The sequence below is a fragment of the Stomoxys calcitrans genome, chromosome 4 (assembly GCF_963082655.1).
Source record: "Stomoxys calcitrans chromosome 4, idStoCalc2.1, whole genome shotgun sequence".
Taxonomy (NCBI): Eukaryota; Metazoa; Arthropoda; class Insecta; order Diptera; family Muscidae; genus Stomoxys; species Stomoxys calcitrans.
Genome location: NC_081555.1, coordinates 10742163 through 10762156, shown reverse-complemented (window position 1 = coordinate 10762156; position 19994 = coordinate 10742163). Strand labels below are relative to the sequence as shown.

The window sequence follows — 19994 nt, the reverse complement described above, 5'->3', positions numbered from 1 at the left end:
TCTCTATTTCCGTTTTTTTTTTACAATAAAACCCAATTGATGTTGTTGCTGCCTACTGGCAGTTGTTACTTATTGTTTTTGTTGTTGTCGCTGCTATTATAACCATTTAATGGCAACCATTTTAAAGCATTGCCAAGTTCATAAACACAAAGGCATCTAAAACCAAAAGAACTTTTATAACCACAGTGACTTGAAGGCGGCAAGATAAAAACTTAAAAATTGGTCTTTAAGACTTTAGAGTAGAGTAGAGTAGAGTAGAGTAGAGTAGAGTAGAGTAGAGTAGAGTAGAGTAGAGTAGAGTAGAGTAGAGTAGAGTAGAGTAGAGTAGAGTAGAGTAGAGTAGAGTAGAGTAGAGTAGAGTAGAGTAGAGTAGAGTAGAGCAGAGTAGAGTAGAGTAGAGTAGAGTAGAGTAGAGTAGAGTAGAGTAGAGTAGAGTAGAGTAGAGTAGAGTAGAGTAGAGTAGAGTAGAGTAGAGTAGAGTAGAGTAGAGTAGAGTAGAGTAGAGTAGAGTAGAGTAGAGTAGAGTAGAGTAGAGTAGAGTAGAGTAGAGTAGAGTAGAGTAGAGTAGAGTAGAGTAGAGTAGAGTAGAGTAGAGTAGAGTAGAGTAGAGTAGAGTAGAGTAGAGTAGAGTAGAGTAGAGTAGAGTAGAGTAGAGTAGAGTAGAGTAGAGTAGAGTAGAGTAGAGTAGAGTAGAGTAGAGTAGAGTAGAGTAGAGTAGAGTAGAGTAGAGTAGAGTAGAGTAGAGTAGAGTAGAGTAGAGTAGAGTAGAGTAGAGTAGAGTAGAGTAGAGTAGAGTAGAGTAGAGTAGAGTAGAGTAGAGTAGAGTAGAGTAGAGTAGAGTAGAGTAGAGTAGAGTAGAGTAGAGTAGAGTAGAGTAGAGTAGAGTAGAGTAGAGTAGAGTAGAGTAGAGTAGAGTAGAGTAGAGTAGAGTAGAGTAGAGTAGAGTAGAGTAGAGTAGAGTAGAGTAGAGTAGAGTAGAGTAGAGTAGAGTAGAGTAGAGTAGAGTAGAGTAGAGTAGAGTAGAGTAGAGTAGAGTAGAGTAGAGTAGAGTAGAGTAGAGTAGAGTGGAAACGGTGAGAAATTATAAAATATTATACGAGGGTTGCCTTTTATATTTGAGGTTGTACAACCCTTGTGTAGAAATTATAAAATATTATATGAGGGTTGCCTTTTATATTTCAGGATTGTACAAACCTTGTGTTGGAATCTCCCAACTGACAGCTGTGTCGTAAAGCTTGACGTTTTGAGGCTATGCTTACTCGGAACGTTTTGATATACGAGCGTTATTTTTGTTGTTTACAGTAAGTTAAAAGATTCATCTCGCCCAAAAAATGGAATTAAATCGTTAATATTTTCGTGCGATTATTTTTTACAACTTTCGAAGTGGATTAACTCAACAACAGTGCATCGATGACCTTAATTCAGTCCGATGAACTTCCATCAAGGACCAGTATTTATCGATGGTAGTTCACTCCAAGACGAATTTCGTGAACGTCACCACAAATCAGTTGTTGCTCCAAAACCCAATGCCAACTGATGTCGTCAGGTGAACTATCTATCGTGAGGTTGAGACAACCTTAGGCATTAGTGGGTCCAGCATACATCCAATGTTGCATGAACATTTGACCGTCAAAAAAACTTTTTCGCGCTGCATCCCACTTGTAAATCGCTTAAAAAAAGGCTTGTGAGGATTGGTCAAAAGAAATGTTCCAAAAATACGAAACCACTGCAGTTTGGAATACTAAAAACATCAATTTGATGAGACATTCGTCGTATAGTCCTGACTTGGCACGGAATGAGAGGTCTAAGTTTTTCGACACCTGAAGAAGCGGTTGATGCATTCAGAAAGCATGTTTTGGAGATACCTCAATCGGAAAAAATTAAGTCCATATAATTGGTGATTTCCCCACCACCAAATGAAAGGTTTTGGAGAGTAGAACACGAATATGGTCTTAAAATTTGAGTCTAAGTACCTTTAGGCCACCCAACACCAAAACTCTCCCAAACAGATATTTTGGACGTTCATGTCAATATGGGACTCTAATCAAAGGCATTCGGGAGTAGATTACGAAAAAGGGAAAAAAATGAAGTCCAGGTAATTGGTGATTTCCCCACCACCAAATGGATACATTAGCCCACCATGGCTATATGGGACTCAAATGAAAATAATATCGTACAGGACTAGGAAAATGATATTAAAATTTGTTGGCGCTTAAACTTCTTAAATCACCTCAAGTAGGTTATTTGACCCATCATAACAATATGGGACTCAAATGAAAATGTGCGTGAAGATAAATTCCGAATTGAACTAGCAGAGACACAAACCGCTTTGTTAACAGAGTGCGAGAGAAAGTAACAGAAGTATTAACAGAGATCCACTGAGGGGTTAGCAGAGCTCTGTAAATACTTAACAGAACTAAAAAACAAGAGAAATTAATTAAATTTCTTACTTTTTTTTATCAATTTTTGCAAATATTTATAAAAAGAAAAAAAAACATACCAAAATTTGGAGTATAATATTAATGCTTTAAATCAAAAACGCCAAATGAAATATCTATTACCGTAGTACTGAGAAAAATTACAAATTTATAAAAAAAAAATATTCTGGACAGCATTATGACCAATGGTGCTGGAGGACATCTAAGAATTCTACAAGGTACTACCATACATCGTTGGAAAGGTCACGATGGGTGCTTTCCAAAAATCGAGCAGTTGGTTCTTTCAAATTCCTGCCTTTTTTAAAAATTTCTCGAAAAAAAAGCTGGACAGGATTATGGCCAATACTCTTGGTGGACATCTACAAGGTACTACCATACATCGTTGGAAAGGTCACGATGTGTGCTCGACTGCTCGATTTTCGAATAAGGACATGTTTTGGAAAGCACATTGCTCACTATTTAGTGAGTAGCATGTAATCTTTTAGAGGAAATCCCTTTGAAGAGCCCCTGGCAAGGCCAAAATCGCTATCATGGTAGCCTGGCCAATGCGTAAGCACACCACAGTCTGCTTGACTTCTAAAGCGTTTTTTTGTTGTCTTGCTTATCTATTTGAAATGGAAAGCGCAAACACAAAATTAAATTTTGACAAAATTTTCCATTAACAAATTTGTGTTATTGTTTTTAGCTTCCCTTAGCCACTGTTTGTATATTTTAAATGCTTTAAAATCCATAGTTAGTCTTTACTCCTCGGCGACGATGATAGAAAGCGGTAGCTGTGACAGTAACAGTAACCATTTTCGAAAATATGTTTTATGGCATCTGGGCTCATAGGCTTTTACTTTCATAAACAAAAATTGCTGAATGTAAAGCCATTATTGCAAGTCTCGTACTCTAAGCCATACAAAGCGAGCGAATTGTGAAAGGCACGTGGTAGTTGCTTCATACATATTCATGTGAGTGCGCATTTTTAATTCCATTTTCATTCATTTTAGCTGTGTTACTTAAGTAATTCGCTAACACACACACACAAAAACACAAACAAACACATTGAAATCTAAACCCCCAACGCACTCTCACATGTAAGAAAATGTGAGCTAAGAGAGCAGCCATTTCATGGGAAATGCGATGAGCAACATAAAAACAACCAAAAATGTTAAATGCCACAAACAACAACATCAACAAAAGATAACTAAACCAAATTATATGGCGCCCCGGGGATATACTCCCCCCCCCCCCCCCAACCAAGCCCTTTTTCCACAAAAAAAAAAGAAAATTCGCCAAATGTCGAAAATGACAGAACACGTCAAAAACAGTCAAAGCAACAAAACCAACAGCATCAGCATACAAAAACGACGACTAAAATGAAAAGGAAGCAGTCAACAACAGCAACAATGCCGCCAACCTAGCATTATTTTGTTTAGTTAGAGAGTAATTTGCCTAAGTTAAATGGCTAAGATAAAGCAACAACAACAAAAAACACCAACTTTTATTTACTTGAATTTAAATTTTGTTTGACTTTTTTTCTCTCGTAAATGAAAATTTATTTAGGGGAGTTCTTTTTTATTTTCCAAGAAGAATTTTTCAAGGTTAAAGGTAATCTCTTTTAAATTGTGTTTAAGTTAATAAAATAAAATCAAAAAGTTATTGTGAACTTTTCATAATGTAAGCAATACCTCGAATACTTGGAATTTAACCCTTTTGGATTTTTTTGCAAAAAAAAATAAATCAAAAAGAAAACATCTCAGGGCGTTTTAGAGTCGGCAAACTATCGATAATCACAATAAGAAAAATCGATAGAAACAATACCATCGCTAATTTCCCATCACCTATATTTCAAACGAAAATGAGAAGTAAAAATCAGTAGTCCGATTTAGGCGGTAGAATATCAATACACAGTTCGAATAAAGCCAAGTCAGTTGGAAGTCAATAAAATATAGATAGTGCCATCGATATTTTGCCCGCTCTAGTTGTAACTATTGGCTATTACTATGATCATTGGGTGCTATGGGATCGTATACTTCATATTAATTAATTAAAATCACTTATACGGTCCCATGTACCCATTAGGGTAGTTTTATCTCAAAGGGAAAAAATCGATGTCGATTTCTTTTTGGCGGCATCCCCTTAAATATTTCATTTTGTTAGATTTTAAGATTCCCAAAATTGAAGCACAATTAGAAGACGGTAACACGTGCCGCTGGGGCCTCAAAATTTTGAAAATCTCGATTTTTTGGCTATTTAGCGACTTTGGGGACTTTGGTGACCCATATCTCTGAATCGCCTAAAGCTATTTGTCCTGTCATATATCAAATTAAATGTCATTCTTTTTTTAACATTTTATGTTCATTAACGAAGCACCTTAGAAGGAAAGAAGTCTTTACATGGTCTAATACGTCGCCAGCATTAGGAGGAGATAACCAACGCTGAAAAATTTTTTTCTGATTCGCCAGGATTCGAACCTGGGTGTATAGCATCATAGGCGGACCTCTGTGCTACGGTGGCCTCCAGAGCACGTCGTAAAGGGACATGTTGAGGCTTTTGATGAAATCCCATTTTCCGCAGGATACGATGGGACTCACGGAGTCACCGGAATCTTGGAATAATGATGTTGATCGAAGGCTCATCATTACAGATTTTATGGAGCCCCTAGAGGGCGCAATTCTTTTCCAAGCATGTAAAAATCTATGGGGATTTCTTGTTATGACCTTCGACTAAACTTTTAAGGTTTCCGACTGTAAGGAGAAAACGTCCAAAGAGTTTTTTGTAACACCTCAAAATATTCACCTGAGATTCCATAAAGTATATACATTTTCTTGATCATTTCGGCGTTCTGACTCGAAATAGCCATTTCCGTCCATCCGTCCGTCTGTCGAAATCAAGACAGCGGTCAACTGCGTACAGCTAACCGCTTGAAATTATGCACAGATACATACTATTGATGTAGGTCGTTGGGGATTGCAAATGGGCCATAACGGTTCAGGTTTTGATATAGCTCCCATATAAACCGATATCCCAATTTGACTTCTTGAGTCCATGGAAGCCACAATTATTGTGCGTTTGGCTGAAATTTTGCACATAATGTTTGTTATGACTTCCAATAACTGTGCCAAGTACGGCCTGAACCAGTCAAGAACTTGATATAGCTCCCATATAAACCGATCTCCTAATTTGACTTCTTGAGCCCTTGCAAGCCGCAATTTTTGTTCGATTTGGCTGAAATTTTCCATGTAGCGTTCTGCTATGACTTCCAATAACTGTGCTAAGTTCGGTTCGAATCGGTTCGTAACCTGATATGTCTTCCATATAAACCGATCTCTCGATTTGACTTTTTAAGCTCCTGCAAGCCGCGATTTTTATCCGTTTTTGCTGAAACTTTGCGTATAGTGTTCTGTTATGATTCTCAACAACTGCGCATAGTACGGTCCAACTCCGTATATAACCAAATATAACTCCCATATTTTAGCAGAATCCATGGTGGTGGGTTCCCAAGATTCAGCCCGGCCGAACTTAGCACGCTTTTACTTGTTTTTAAATAAAACAAACACTGTTGTGGATACCAATGAAATTCTTTATTCGATATATGGAACTCGATTTCTTTTGCAATTTTCAACGTTTTTCAAGCATAAATCGGCCGATACAACTGCAGTTTTCCCTTCGATATTTATACGAAGTTTATCAATCGTCTCTGACTTGTTGGAGTAGACCATAGACTTGAAGTAGCCCCACTGGAAAGAGTCTAACGGCGTCAAATCGCAAGACCGAAGAGGCTAATCGACTGTACCATTTCGTGAGATAGCACGTTCTCCAAACTTGGTTTCCAATGAATTGATTGTGCCATTCGCTGTGGGACTTGTGGCGCTGTGTTGGTGGAAACAAATATCCTCCAAGTCCATAGCATCCGATTGGGGACAAAAATATTCTGTTATCATTGAACGGTTGCGATTCCCATGCACAGTAACGTGCCTGTCTTGATCATCACGGAAGAAGTACGGCCCAAGGACGCCGCCGACCCATAAACCGCACCAAATCATAATTTTTTCGGGATGAAATTAAGACTCGTGGAGTATGTGTGTATTGCTGTCTGGCTTGTTTATTGACGAGCCATTCAGCCAGAAATAAGTCTCATCGCTTAATTGGACGTAGCACTCTTAAAGTTGAGGCTCCTAATTTCGGTAGTCAATTTTAATAAGATCGACTTGTCGTTGGTTCGTTTATCTTTCCATCATGAAATGGCAAACCTTACTGAGGAGAAATGTCAAATGAACGACAAAAAATATGGCGTCGTTTGCCTTTCGGTCTACTCTGGTAGCATCCCTGTTCAAATTTGAATGTAGCACCCATACATATTTTCGCCGGACTTGCACTTATATGGCCGTAGTGACAATAATTTTTCAACGATCTGTTTGAAAGTCAGTATTTCGTTTGTAACAACTCGAAATATTGGTCTAAGACCCCAAAATATTTACATATTCTTTTATTTTAAGTCTCTCTTGACATGTCCTTTCGTCCGTCCGTCTGTCTGACGAAAGCATGCTAATTTTCGAAGTAGTTAAGCTAAGCGTCTAAAATTTTGCTTAAATACTTCTAGTAAATGAATTTCGGTTGAAATTGTTAACGGACCAAATCGGCCCACGTTTGTCCCATATAAAAAGATCAACCTAATATACTTCTTGAGCCACTAGAGAGCGCAATTCTTATTCAACTTGGCTGAAATGGCGCTCTATGACTTTCTTCAGATGTGGTAAGTAGGGTTTGAATCGGTGCAAATGCTAATAAAGCTCTCATAAAAACAGACCTTCCGAACATAATTCTTGAGCCTCTAGGGCCCGCAACTCTTACCCGATTTGGGTGAAATTTCGTGAGAAGACTTTCCCTCCACAGATGTACCAAGTATGGTTCGAATCGATCGAAAACCTCATATCCCATATAAGTCGATCTCCTGATTATACTTCTTGAGCCTCTAGAGGACGTAATTCTTGTCCGATTTGGCTGATTCCGATTTGGAAAAACACTTTTACTAAAACATCGGAGAGATTTACCAAGTATGGTTTTAGTCGGTCCAAAGTGTGATATAGTTCCCATATAAACAGATCTACCGAATATACTTCTTGAGCCACTAGAGGGCGCGATTCGTATTAAAGTAAAGAACATTAGAAATGCGATCCTTGGTGGAGGGTAATAAGATTCGGCTCTGTAGAATTTGGAACGCTTTTATAGTTTTGTTTTTAAGAAGGAGAAAAGTTTAAAATATTATACAAATTTTGCCCATGAATATTCCACTAAGGAACAGAGGCAAACTTCTCACATATCAATGAGTGCAGTCCGATTAAGTTTTAAGCTCAATGATAAGGGGCCTCCTTTTTATAGCCGAGTCCGAACGGCGTGCCGCAGTGCGACACCTTCTTGGAGAGAAGTTTTACATGTTACCAGCATTAGGAGGGGAAAACCACAACTGAAAATTTTTTCGGATGGTCTCGCCTGCATTCCAACCCAGGCGTTCTAAAGCGGACATGCTAACCTCTGCGCTACGGTGGCCTCCAATATTATATTTTTATTTGCAAAAAGTTTTGCAAACATTTTTATTTCTTCAAAATTTTTTCAAATTTTTAAATAAATTCAAAAAATTTGAGTGAAAACATTTTTAGCTATAATTGTGCAATTTTCCCCCTTTATTAAGGGATAATATATTCAACAAATAAAATTGATTCAAACTTTAAATTTCTCCCTTGAACAGCTTTTAGATTTTCTTTTGGTATTTTATCTCCAGCAAATCCATTGAAAAATTCCCAAACAATTCTTTGGTTATCTCTATAAAGCTACCATGAATAATTTGCCCCATTGAAGTCAATCCATGGCCTTCTATTTAATATTCCAATCACAAGCACTATCTATGCCAAAGACTTGGTTCGCTTTTCAGCTGCCAATGACACTTTCATTTGCAACGACCAGGTTTGTGATGACTTGAGCTGCTGGTGAATGCATAATCAACTTTTATAATTGATTACCAAGGCAAAGTTGCAAAGAAAGCACAAAGCTTGGGAAAAGTAAAAGAAAAATTCCACCAAGAACTCAACAGATTTTTAATTTTTTTTTTTAGTTTTGATGGTACATTTCCATTTGTGGTAATTGTTTAGACGGTTTTTTTGATTGTGCTAAAAAAAAGGTCAAGACAAAATTGCAGGCTTTTAAAATTAATTGGATTTTTTTATTAAGGTTGGGAATGGGTATCTATTGATTTTGTTTTCTTGTTCTTCCTCGTTTAAGGCTTTAACATGCATACTAATCTAATAAAGATTTATTTACTTATGCCTGTATACTATAATCAATTTACATGTCCTTAGACCCTGGTGACTCATACTATATTTGCCATATCAAAAAAGAGAGAAAAAAAACACATACTAAGGACTTGACAAAATTTGTCCAGCTGTCTTATCAGGCTTTGGGTTTTTTTTTTGTCATTATTTTATTTTGTCCTTTTTTGTCTTGTTCGCATGAGACGTTGTCTTGGTTTCAACCTTCTTGTTTGTCCTTCTTATCGTTATAACATCCCATCACGCGAATGTCCACTTCTTTATACATCTTTCAATCTTCAGTCATGCATTGTCGAAGTGTCAAACTTTTTGGTGTTGCTGTTATACTTAAAATTGATGATCTATATAAAACTGCTAAGGTGTCCGAAAGGACATTGCCTTCCTTTCATCATGTTCTATTCTAGGATATCTTTTTCTTCATTGTAAATTATTATCATTGCCTCTTCTTGTCGATAAATATTGGCCTCTTCTCATGGAGATGAAACATTTGCATTTGATTGATGATTTTAAGTGTATCATCATCTACCTCTAACCTCCCCCCCTTGGGGCTGATGGCCGTTGGCCACCCTCAATCGTTTGTCTCAATTTTTCGTATTACGTTTTAATCTTTCCATGTTTTCTGTTTTTATTGATTATTTTCGTTGCCTCCTGTGGACTAAGGCAGCCATGTAATTTTCGCTTGTATTTGTTATAGATTATAAGGATACTCGAAGGATATGACAGGTGTCCGGGGAAAAATTCTTAGAGAATCAATTGGTTTTTTTTTAGAAAATTTGCAAATAACTTTTGAGGAAAGCACACAAAGACACAGGAAAAAAGCGTTAAACCATGCTTCAAGGAGTTTTCGGGAAAATAAGGTTTAAATGCAATTCAATTAAATGGAAATGGAAAGGGAAAGCCAGAGATAGCAACCCACACCAACCACTATGGGACGCGTTTCGTCTTTGGTTAGAAGACTTTTCAACTACCATAGCAGTGATGGCTTCAATTGCAAAAACGCCTCTATGATACAATAACCACATTAACCACGCTCGACCACCCTGTCTATCAGCTGCACTTTTCCCAATGCATGTGTTTTCGTGAAATGACAGACTTTTTTCTGCGACAATTACACTACTACCATGATGCACATGATTGCTTTGGATCCGTTTAAACAGCAGTTGGACTTTTGAAGCGTAGTCCACCAGACCACTATACCACATAGCACAACAGGTCTGACAACTGTAGTATATACCTATGATACAATTACCACATTAAACACGCTCGACAACCCTAGCTATAAGCTGTACTTTTCCCAATGCATGTGTTTTTGTGTAATGACAGACTTTATTTCTGTGACAATTACACGACTTCCGTGGTACCCATGGTTCTGTAAATCTGTAGTTCCGTGTGCCCAGGTTCGAATCCCGGCCGGGCTCTGCGGAATTTTTTTCATTTTCAAGATTGTGTAGTTTGGTCTGGAAGGAAATATAGGCTATATAATTTTTTGATATCAGAAGGGGGGGCGGACCCTCCCCCTTACCCCAAAAGTGCTACTAAAAAATAAAAGTGGACCGATCGGGAAAATATGGGGCTCAACTGAAAGGTAATCAAAATTAGAACACAAATTTTATATTAAAAATTGGGTTCAAGTATCTGGGGGGAGGGGGCCGCCGCAACCCAAAAAAAACCCTAAAAATACGTTTATTGGAGGAGCATGATAATATGGGACTAAAATGAAGGGTATTAGGGTGTAGATGACGAATATGGTCAGGAAGGAGGAATAGGCTTTATAACTTATTGATATCGGAAGGGGGCGAAACCTCCCCCGTTACCCCAAAAACACCGCTCAAAATCGAAAGTGGCCGTAGTAACAACAATTTTCAAACGATCTGTTCGATAAAGTCGGTTCAGATTTAGATGAAGCTTCCATATACATATATCTATTGCTCGAATTTATAATTGTAGGGCAGGTGTAGGGTATTATATAGTCGTTTCCGCCCCACTTTTGCCTTTCCTTATTGGTTTCTTCTTGTCCCAAATTTCCGCTTACTGGAGTATCACATTGGGCCAAAATTGGCTGGCCTTTTAGTGTATTCACCATGAAGGTGTGCTACCCATTCTAATGAGGCAAAACTGTCTAAAATGTCATACCATGTGAAGTACACTTATGATCAGCAACACCCTTTTTTCTCTGAGTGAATTCAAAGTTACTATTTCTTCTTTTTTATATGACATCATATAAGACCTTTCTTCGAATTCCATCCAACTTGTTTGTTATTGTTAGCCCAAAAAGCCTTCCAGTCATTTAAATATGTGAAAAGTTTTTTGCATACAGATCAAACTTACAATTTCTTACATTACAATACACGCATATTCATGGGAATTTCAAAATAATAAAATGTGTTTAACCAATGTTTTGGGAAGAAGAATACAATAAACATATTTGGCAAATGTTACTTTCGAAAGTTACAAGCACATAAGGGCCACTAAGTTTCAATTTTCTTGTAAAACTAAATTTAATTTGTATTTAAAATTTGTTGTTATCTTACAAAACACAAGGGGTTGATAATAAGCAACTAATTGTTTTTTATATATGTATTTTGTCTTTGCAGCGGATAGTTCATTTCTCTTAGCCAATGCCCAAATAGTGGATTTCCCCATTGTGTATTGCAATGAATCCTTTTGCAAAATCAGCGGCTATAATCGAGCGGAGGTCATGCAGAAGTCATGCAGGTAAGTTACAAGATTTACAAAAAAAGTCAATACAGCCTAAAAGTAGGCCACGTTTTGTATATGAGAACATTAGGATTTTCAAAACATATATAGCTAAGGATACATTTTTGGGCTTTTAAGAACGAAGCAGATATGGGCTATTGCTTGGATTTAGATTAAGCTGTTTAAAAGGATTTCCTCAAAGGATAAATTAAAAAGGTTGATTTTTTTATTATCCTTATATCCTGTTCTTCCTATAATTTTTAAGCAGAATTTTCATTCTATGACTTTTTTTTTAACAATTTTAATACATTTTAAATAGTCTTCTGTTAAGCAAAATGTCACATAATTTATGACTTTACTACTAATTATCCCCTAAAATTATGCAAAACCTGTTATTTAATATGCATCAGCACAATAACTTGCCAATTCATTTGCTCATCATAGATATTCCAATAAATGTAATCCAGTTAACAACAGCTAAAGAGATTAGCAATAATTGCAAATGCAAATCCAACAAATCATTTGGAAATTAATTCATAATTATAGTTTGAGGTTTGAGAAGAGGCAGGGTATTGAACACAAACCCCCAAAAGTATGCAATAGAAATGAAATTATATGCTTTGTGAAGTATAGGCAGCAAAAGCTAGCCAATTAAATGGATAAATGAATATGTATGTAACAAAAATTTCATGGAAATGAAGTTTATGGGCAAATGAAGCATGCAAAATTAAATTTTGCTGCTATTCTTTATATTTAGAACTTGTGAAATAATTTGCAACACAAAAAAAATTAACTCAATTTCAACTCTATAAATGTTTTTGTCAGTGCAATATTTTGTTGGAATTTCTCGTAAATATGTTCGCACGAATTTGTGTGTCTTTGGTTTAAAAATTCCAAAAAAACCAAAAATACAAAATTTGGATATTTTAAAATTTTCCTTTAAAGCTGCAAACACACACCCTACTGCAAATTATTGAATACGAACACTTCAATATATTAAGGGCTGAGAAATAAAGACCAACTGCGGTAGTGTGCCCACCGTAGCACAGAGACTACGACGCTAAACGCCTGGGTTCGTATCCTGGCGAGAACATCCGAAAAAATTGTCAGCGATGGTTATCCCTTTCTAATACTGGCGACATTTGTGAGATACTATGCCAAGTAAAAATTTCTTCCCAAAGAGGTGTCGCACTGCGGCACGCCGTTCGGACTCGGCTATAAAAAGCAGGCTCCTTATCGTTGAACTTAAACTTGAATCGGATAGCGCTCATTGATATGTGAGAGGTTTGCCCCTGTTCCTTAATGCAATGTTCATGAGCAAATTTATTGTTAATGTTTGTTTACATTACTGCTCTAACTGCACCTTACTATTTGATTTCCCAACGATTTGACCTTTAATTATATCAACCATTTGACATACCAAACAAATCCCAAGCCTGTTTAAACTTTAAAAACAATTTTATTCGGAGATTCTAATGTTATGGTGAATACCAACTAACATTCATTATGTAGCCCCCAAAAGCATGCTAAGTTTTACAAAAACACCGTTGTAAAACTCTTAACATAGTAATTGAGAGATTTTAATCAAAACACACATAGATTTTAATTAGGCTCCATTAAATGAGATTAAAACTATTTTTCCGCCTATTAGACTAATTATAATTATACACAAATATTTTTGTTTTTCCAAATAAATCTTAATTAACTGGGAGAGGAAAAAACAAAAGCCACATGCGGCTAACCAGTTTAAGGGTGACTTTTGTAGATTCACACATTTACATACAATTAAGTCCATAAGCCCTAAATCCCTTAACAAATGAACACAACCGGGAAATATGAAACATGAGCCCAGCACTTTAAAACAAGTAAAAGTGCGCCAAGTTCAGCCGGGCCGAATCTTGTATTCACCATGGATTCTGCTAAAAATTTATACAAAATAAATTTAGTTGAAGGGCATTATTTTCTTCTACATAGCAAACTTCTGTCAAACCAACAAAAATTAAAGCTTCTAGGAACTGAACAAAGATGTTCGAGAGACCGGTTTACATGGGAGCTATATCAGGTTAAATACTGATTTGGACAGTATTTGGCACAGTTGTTGAAAGTCGTAGCAGAACACTGCGTGCAAAATTTCAGACAAATCGGACACAAATTGTAGATTGTAAGCGCTCAAAAAGTCAAATCGGGAGATCGGTTTATATGGGAGCTATATTCAAATCTGGACCGATCTGCAACAAATTGCAGAAAGATGTCGAAGAGCGTAACGCAACTCACTATTCCAAATTTCAGCGAAATCGGACAATAAATGCGCCTTTTATGGGCCCAAAATCTTAAATCGAGAGATCGGTCTATGTGGCAGCTATATCCAAATCTGGACCGATCTGGACCAAATTGAAGAAAGTTGTCGACTGGCTTAACACAACTCACTGTCCCAAATTTCATCAAAATTGGACAACAAATGTGGCTTTTATGGGCCTAAGACCTTAAATCGGTGGATCAATCTATATGGGGGCTATATCAAGATATAGACCGATATAGTCCATCTTCGAACTTAACCTGCTTACGGACAAAAAAAGAATCTGTGCTAAGTTTCAGCTCAATATCTTTATTTTTAAAGACTATAGCGTGATTTTAACAGACAGACGGACGGACATGGCTAGATCGTCTTAGTTTTTTACGCTGATCAAGAATATATTGGGTTGCCCAAAAAGTAATTGCGGATTTTTATATAGTCGGCGTTGACAAATTTTTTCACAGCTTGTGACTCTGTAATTGCATTCTTTCTTCTGTCAGTTATCAGCTGTTACTTTTAGCTTACTTTAGAAAAAAAGTGTAAAAAAGTATATTTGATTAAAATGCATTTACTTTCTTTTAAAAAATCCGCAATTACTTTTTGGGCAACCCAATAAATACTTTATAGGGTTGGAAATGGATATTTCAATGTGTTGCAAACGGAATGACAAAATGAATATACCCCCATCTTTCGGTGGTGGGTTTAAAAATTATATTTCCCTTGTTTTCTTCCAGGCAAACCTAAACAATCAGTGAAAATTTTATGAAAATTGGTTTAGCCGAGTCCCATATAGCTATAATAGGCCTTAGGCCCATTTGTGGCGTTTTTGGGGGGTTTTAGGGGGTCACCCTATACTTCGATCTGATTGTTTTTGCCAAATTCGAAATCTACTCCCGAATACCGGAGGCCGCCGTAGCGCAGAGGTTAGCATGTCAGCCTATGACGCTGAACGTCTGGGTTCGAATCCTGGTGAGACCATCAGAAAAAATTTTCAGTGGTGGTTTTCCCCTCCTAATGCTGGCAACATTTGTGAGGTACTATGTCATGTAAAATTTCTCTCCAAAGAGGAGAGAAAATTTAAATTTCGGTCATCTTTTGATTCAAGTTGGTGTTTTTGAGGTTAGGGGGTGGTTCGCTCCCCTACCGATATCGAAAAAATTGAGATTCCTTTGCAAAAAATATTTAAAACTCAGAAGTGTGGTGTTGCTAAAAGCATTCAAAATTTTTTTTTGCTACGCTATTCTTTGCATAGGAAGGCATTAAGCAAAATGGTGTAGAGCCAGACAATATCATGTTATGGAATCTCAATTAGATGTTTAAACCAACAAAATGAAGCGCAAACAGACAGTTTGGTCATAATTTTATTTTTATACAAAATTAAAATTTTAAACTTTAAAGCTTACTTTTAAATCTCAATTTTCCTTAAGATCTACAGCCATTTACAAATATGGCAACCTTTTAAAGGCCTTAAGCGTGTTTTTCTTCCCTAGTTCAATTACCTCCGTTTATTTATCCATCTTTCATTCCTTCGCACCTGCCACCAAAAAGGAAGCGTACAAAGTTTATACACATTTTTTACACCCACCACCATAGCATAGGGGGTGTATTCATTTATTTACCATTTAAGTATCTATGGTGTATTTACTCAACTACCTTAACATTAATAACTGAATTAGAATAGCCTTCAAGTTTGTGCAGCATATCCTCAAACGCACTTTCCAAAATCCTATTTCCTGTTATAATAATACTGGCGAATGAAGTTCAACAACCCAAGTGATTAATAAAAGCTTTAGCCTCAGGCTATGCAACAGACATTTTTCATTTATTTTTCCCCAAAATTCACTTTTCTGGGGATCAATAGGGACAACCTCATTTTGTTTCCCCCAAAAAACCAAAATAGACAACGAATACCAAGAAACATAGCTTTGAACCTTTAAAGGTATTCTAAGTGTATTGGTGTCACCCTATTTAACAAAAAAATCTTCTTAGGGGACATGTGGTAAGCTTACCTGCGATATAAACTCTTAGGAAATTTAAACTTTAAATGATTCTAAAGGGATTTTGTGGAATTCATTCTTTTTTATTTGTTTTTATATTAACCGATATTATTCTTGTCTGTCCCTCCTCCCTAAGGCTTTGCTAAATCCATGTCTCTTCTTTGGAAAGCAAACAGTAAAAAACCTTAGCTCCCCTGAAGTAAATATGCTACTATGAAGTAGCTAAAGCTTTTAAAATAAGAGCTGTCGGTTTGGCGCCCTTTTAAACCAAACCAACATGGGCTGCCTGCAATGTGTGTTCTGTTCTATTCCACTTTCCAGGAGATTTATTTGCAATAAAGTGCACTACAGGTCAAATACCCACTCCAAATCTCAAACCCCTATGCGGTTTTTAAAACACTCTGGTCTACTTTACTGCAGGAGAGAGAAATGAAAAATGGGAACACATTTTTCGTAGACACAAAATCATGACACAATTGTCAGCCAAAACACAATATTTAATTTTTTTATGAAAAAAATTAACTTTAACAAAATCTTATACTTACTCGTATCTAAAAATCAGTTTGTGTTTGTTTTTTTTTTGTCTGAACCGATTACCTTGAAATTTTTTCAGATTGTGTTTGGTCTGAAAGGAAACATAGGCTATACAATTTTTTGATATCGGAAGGGGGGCGGACCCTCCCCCTTACCCCAAAAGTACTCTCCAAAAATAAAAGTGTACCGATCAGAACAATATGGAACTCAAATGAAAGGTATTCAGGGGTAGAGTAAGAATTCTATATTAAAAATTGGGGGGCCGCTCCAACCCCAAAACCCCCTAAAATAGGTTTATTGGACAAGCATGAAAATATGGGACTCAAATGAAAGATATTCGGGAGTATATTACGAATATTTTCAGGAAAAAGGAATAGGCTTTATAATTTTTTGATATCGGAAGGGGGGGCGGACCCTCCCCCTTACCCCAAAAGTACTACCCAAAAATTAAAGTGTACCGATCAGGACAATATGGGACTCAAATGAAAGGTATTTAGAAGTAGACTACGAATTTTATATTAAAAATTGAGTCCAGGTAACTGGGGCCGCCCCAACCCCAAAACACCCTAAAATAGGTTTATTGGGCAATAATGACAATATGGGAATCAAATGAAAGGTATGGGGGAATAGATTACGAATATGGTCAGAAAGAAGGAATAGGCTTTATAATTTGTTGATATCGGAAGGGGGCGGACCCTCCCTCGTAACCCCAAAAACACCACCCAATATCAAAAGTGGACCGATAAGGAGAATCTGGATATCAAATGAAGAGCATGGAAGAGTAGAATAGGAATATGGTATTAAAATTTGATTCTAAGTACCCATCGGGCCGCCCCAATTCTAAAGCTCCCCAGATCAGACATATTGGACATTCATGCCAATATTGGGCTTAAATGAAAGGTATTCGGCAGTATATTACGTATCTGGCTTACAAAATCAGATCAAAGTACAGGGGGTTGCACCAACCCCCCATAATGCCCCAAAAGGGCATATGATCTGGCTTACAAAATCAGATCAAAGTATAGGGGGTCGCACCAACCCCCCATAATGCCCCAAAAGGGCATATGACCCATCGTGACTATTTGGCACTCGGTTTCTTTGTTTGTTCCTTAGAATCAAAAACGACTAAACCGATTTTCTTAAATTTTCACAGATTGTGTAGGTTTGTCTAGAAGGATACTTAGGGTATATAATTTTTCGATATCGCATGGAGCGGACCCTCCCCCTAAACACAAAAACGCCACCCAAAACCAAAAGTGGTCCGATAGGCACAATATGGAAATCAAATGAAAGGTATGGGAGACTAGAAACCGAATATCGTATTAAAATTTGGGTCCAAGTACACAGCGGGCCACCCCAACCCCAAAAATCCTCTAAACAGATATGTTCGACGTTCCTATCAATATGGGACTCAAATGAAAATTATTCAGCAGCAGATAACAAATATGGCATAAAAAATTAGGTCCAAGTAATGAGGGTCGCCCTCTCCTCAAAAACACCAAATGGGCATATTAGCCGACCATGGCTATATGGAACTCAAATGAAAGGTATTAGGAAGTACATTACGAAAATTTTCAGGAAGAAGGAATAGGCTTTATAATTTGTTGAAATTGGAAGGGGCGGACCCTCCCCCTCACCCCAACAACACCACCCAAAATCAAAAGTGGACCGATAGGAACAATATGGGTATAAAATGAAAGGTGTTAAAGAGCAAAATACGAATAAGGAATTAAAAATTGATTCCAAGTACCCAAGAAGTCGGCGTTCAAGTCTAGATGACGCCTTTCCTCCTACAAATACCTCAAATAGGTTAATTGACCAATTATGACAATATGGGACTCAAATAAAAGGTATTTAAGAGTAGAAAACGGATTTGGTATCCAATTTTGGGACCACGTGTTTGGGATATGCCCTAAAGCATGAGCCCTATGTTGACCTCTATTGCAACATAGAGCTCAAATCAACTGTATTTGAGAGTAAAGAACGAATTTGATATCTATTTTTAGGGCAAAGTGCCGGTGCCCCCCTAGTCCCAAAACACCCTCCAAAAGGTTCATTTTTACCGACCATGACAATAAGGGGATCAAATTAAAGGGTTTTGCGTATGGAGCACGAATTTGATATCTATATTTGTGTCGAAATGTCTGAGGCGCCATCCCTCCCTTCACATTACCCTAATTTTCAAAAACACCAGGTTTCGGAGATTGGTAGTGTGATTCGTTCGAAATTTTTTTGCGCTCTCACAGTCAGCAAAAACAAAACTTGGTTTCTATTGTTGGGGTCGGAAGCCTCGAGGGCCGCCCAAAACCCGCTAAATGGATAAACAGACCAATCATGACAATATAGAGCTAAAACGAAAGGTTCTTGAGTGAAAAAAACTAATTTGATATCCAATTGTAGAACCATGTGTTTGGGGAGCCGCCCCTAGAGCACGTTTCTTATATTTACTTTAAGGGCCAAGTGTCTGGGTGGCCACCCCATCCCCGAAAAACGTCTTAAACCAGAAATATTTACCCGTACGGTAGCATAGGACTCAAAAGAAAAGCATTTGGGAGTAGAGTGAAAATTTTCCCAGGAACCGGGGCAAACTTCTCACACATCACTGAGTGCTTTCCCATTTAAGTTTAAACTCAATGATAAGAGACCTTATTTGTTGCCGAATCCGAACGGCGTGCCGCAGTGCGACACCTCTCTGGGGAGAATTTTGTACAAGACCATGCATGGCATGGTACCACGCAAATGCTGCCAGTGTAAAGAGCGGACAATCACCGCTATAATTTTGTCCGATGTTCTCACCAGGATTCGAACGCAGGAGTTCAGCCTAAACTAAAACAAGTAAGAGCGCGCTAAGTTCGGCCGAGCCGAATCTTATATACCCTCCACCATGGATCGCATTTGTCGAGTTCTATGCGCGGTATCTCTTTTTAGGCAAACAAAGAATATTGAATAAGAACTGTTATGCTATTGGAGATATATCATCATATATCATAAATGAATGCTGAACATTGTAGAGTTCATTCGGAAAAGAATTGCGCCTTGTAGGGGTTCAAGAAGCAAGATCGGGAGATAGGATTATATGGGAGCTGTATCATGCTATTGATCGATTCAGACCATATTAGACACGTATGTTGAAGGTCATGAGAGAAGCCATTGTACAGAATTTCTGCCAAATCGGATGAGAATTGCGATCTCAAGAGGCTGAAGAAGATCGGCTTTTATGACAGCTATATCAGGTTATATACCGCACACTTATTGGAAGTCATAACAAAACACCTCATGCAAAATTTCAGCCACATCGGATGAGAATAGCCCCCTCTATTGGCTCAAGAAGTCAAGATCCCAGATCGGTTTATATGACAGCTATACCAGATTACGAACCGATTCGAATCATACTTAACACAGTTGTTGGAAGCGATACCAAAACACTACGTGCAAAATTTCAGTCAAATCGGATAAAACTTGCGCCCTCTAGAGGTTCAAGAAGTCATGACACAAGATCGGCTTATATGGCAGCTATATCAAAACATGGACCGATTTGGCCCATTTACAATCCTAACCGACCTACACTAATAAAAAGTATTTGTGCAAAATTTCAAGCGGCTAGCTTTACTCCTTCGAAAGTTAGCGTGCTTTCGACAGACAGACGGACGGACAGACGGACAGAAGGACGGACGGACAGACGGACAGAAGGACGGACGGACAGACGGACGGACGAACAGAAGGA

At 37.5% G+C, this 19994-nt stretch overlaps 1 protein-coding gene across 8 annotated transcripts in view; it reads left to right on the top strand.

The window, feature by feature from the left end:
• LOC106087027 (potassium voltage-gated channel protein eag-like) overlaps positions 1-19994 on the top strand; it is a 295197-nt gene that overhangs the window by 188862 nt on the left and 86341 nt on the right. For all 8 annotated transcript variants that reach the window (XM_059366593.1, XM_059366592.1, XM_059366597.1 and 5 more), the window contains exon 4: positions 11344-11464. In XM_059366593.1, the coding sequence (XP_059222576.1) occupies positions 11344-11464 (121 nt within the window). The remainder of the gene's footprint in view (positions 1-11343; positions 11465-19994) is intronic.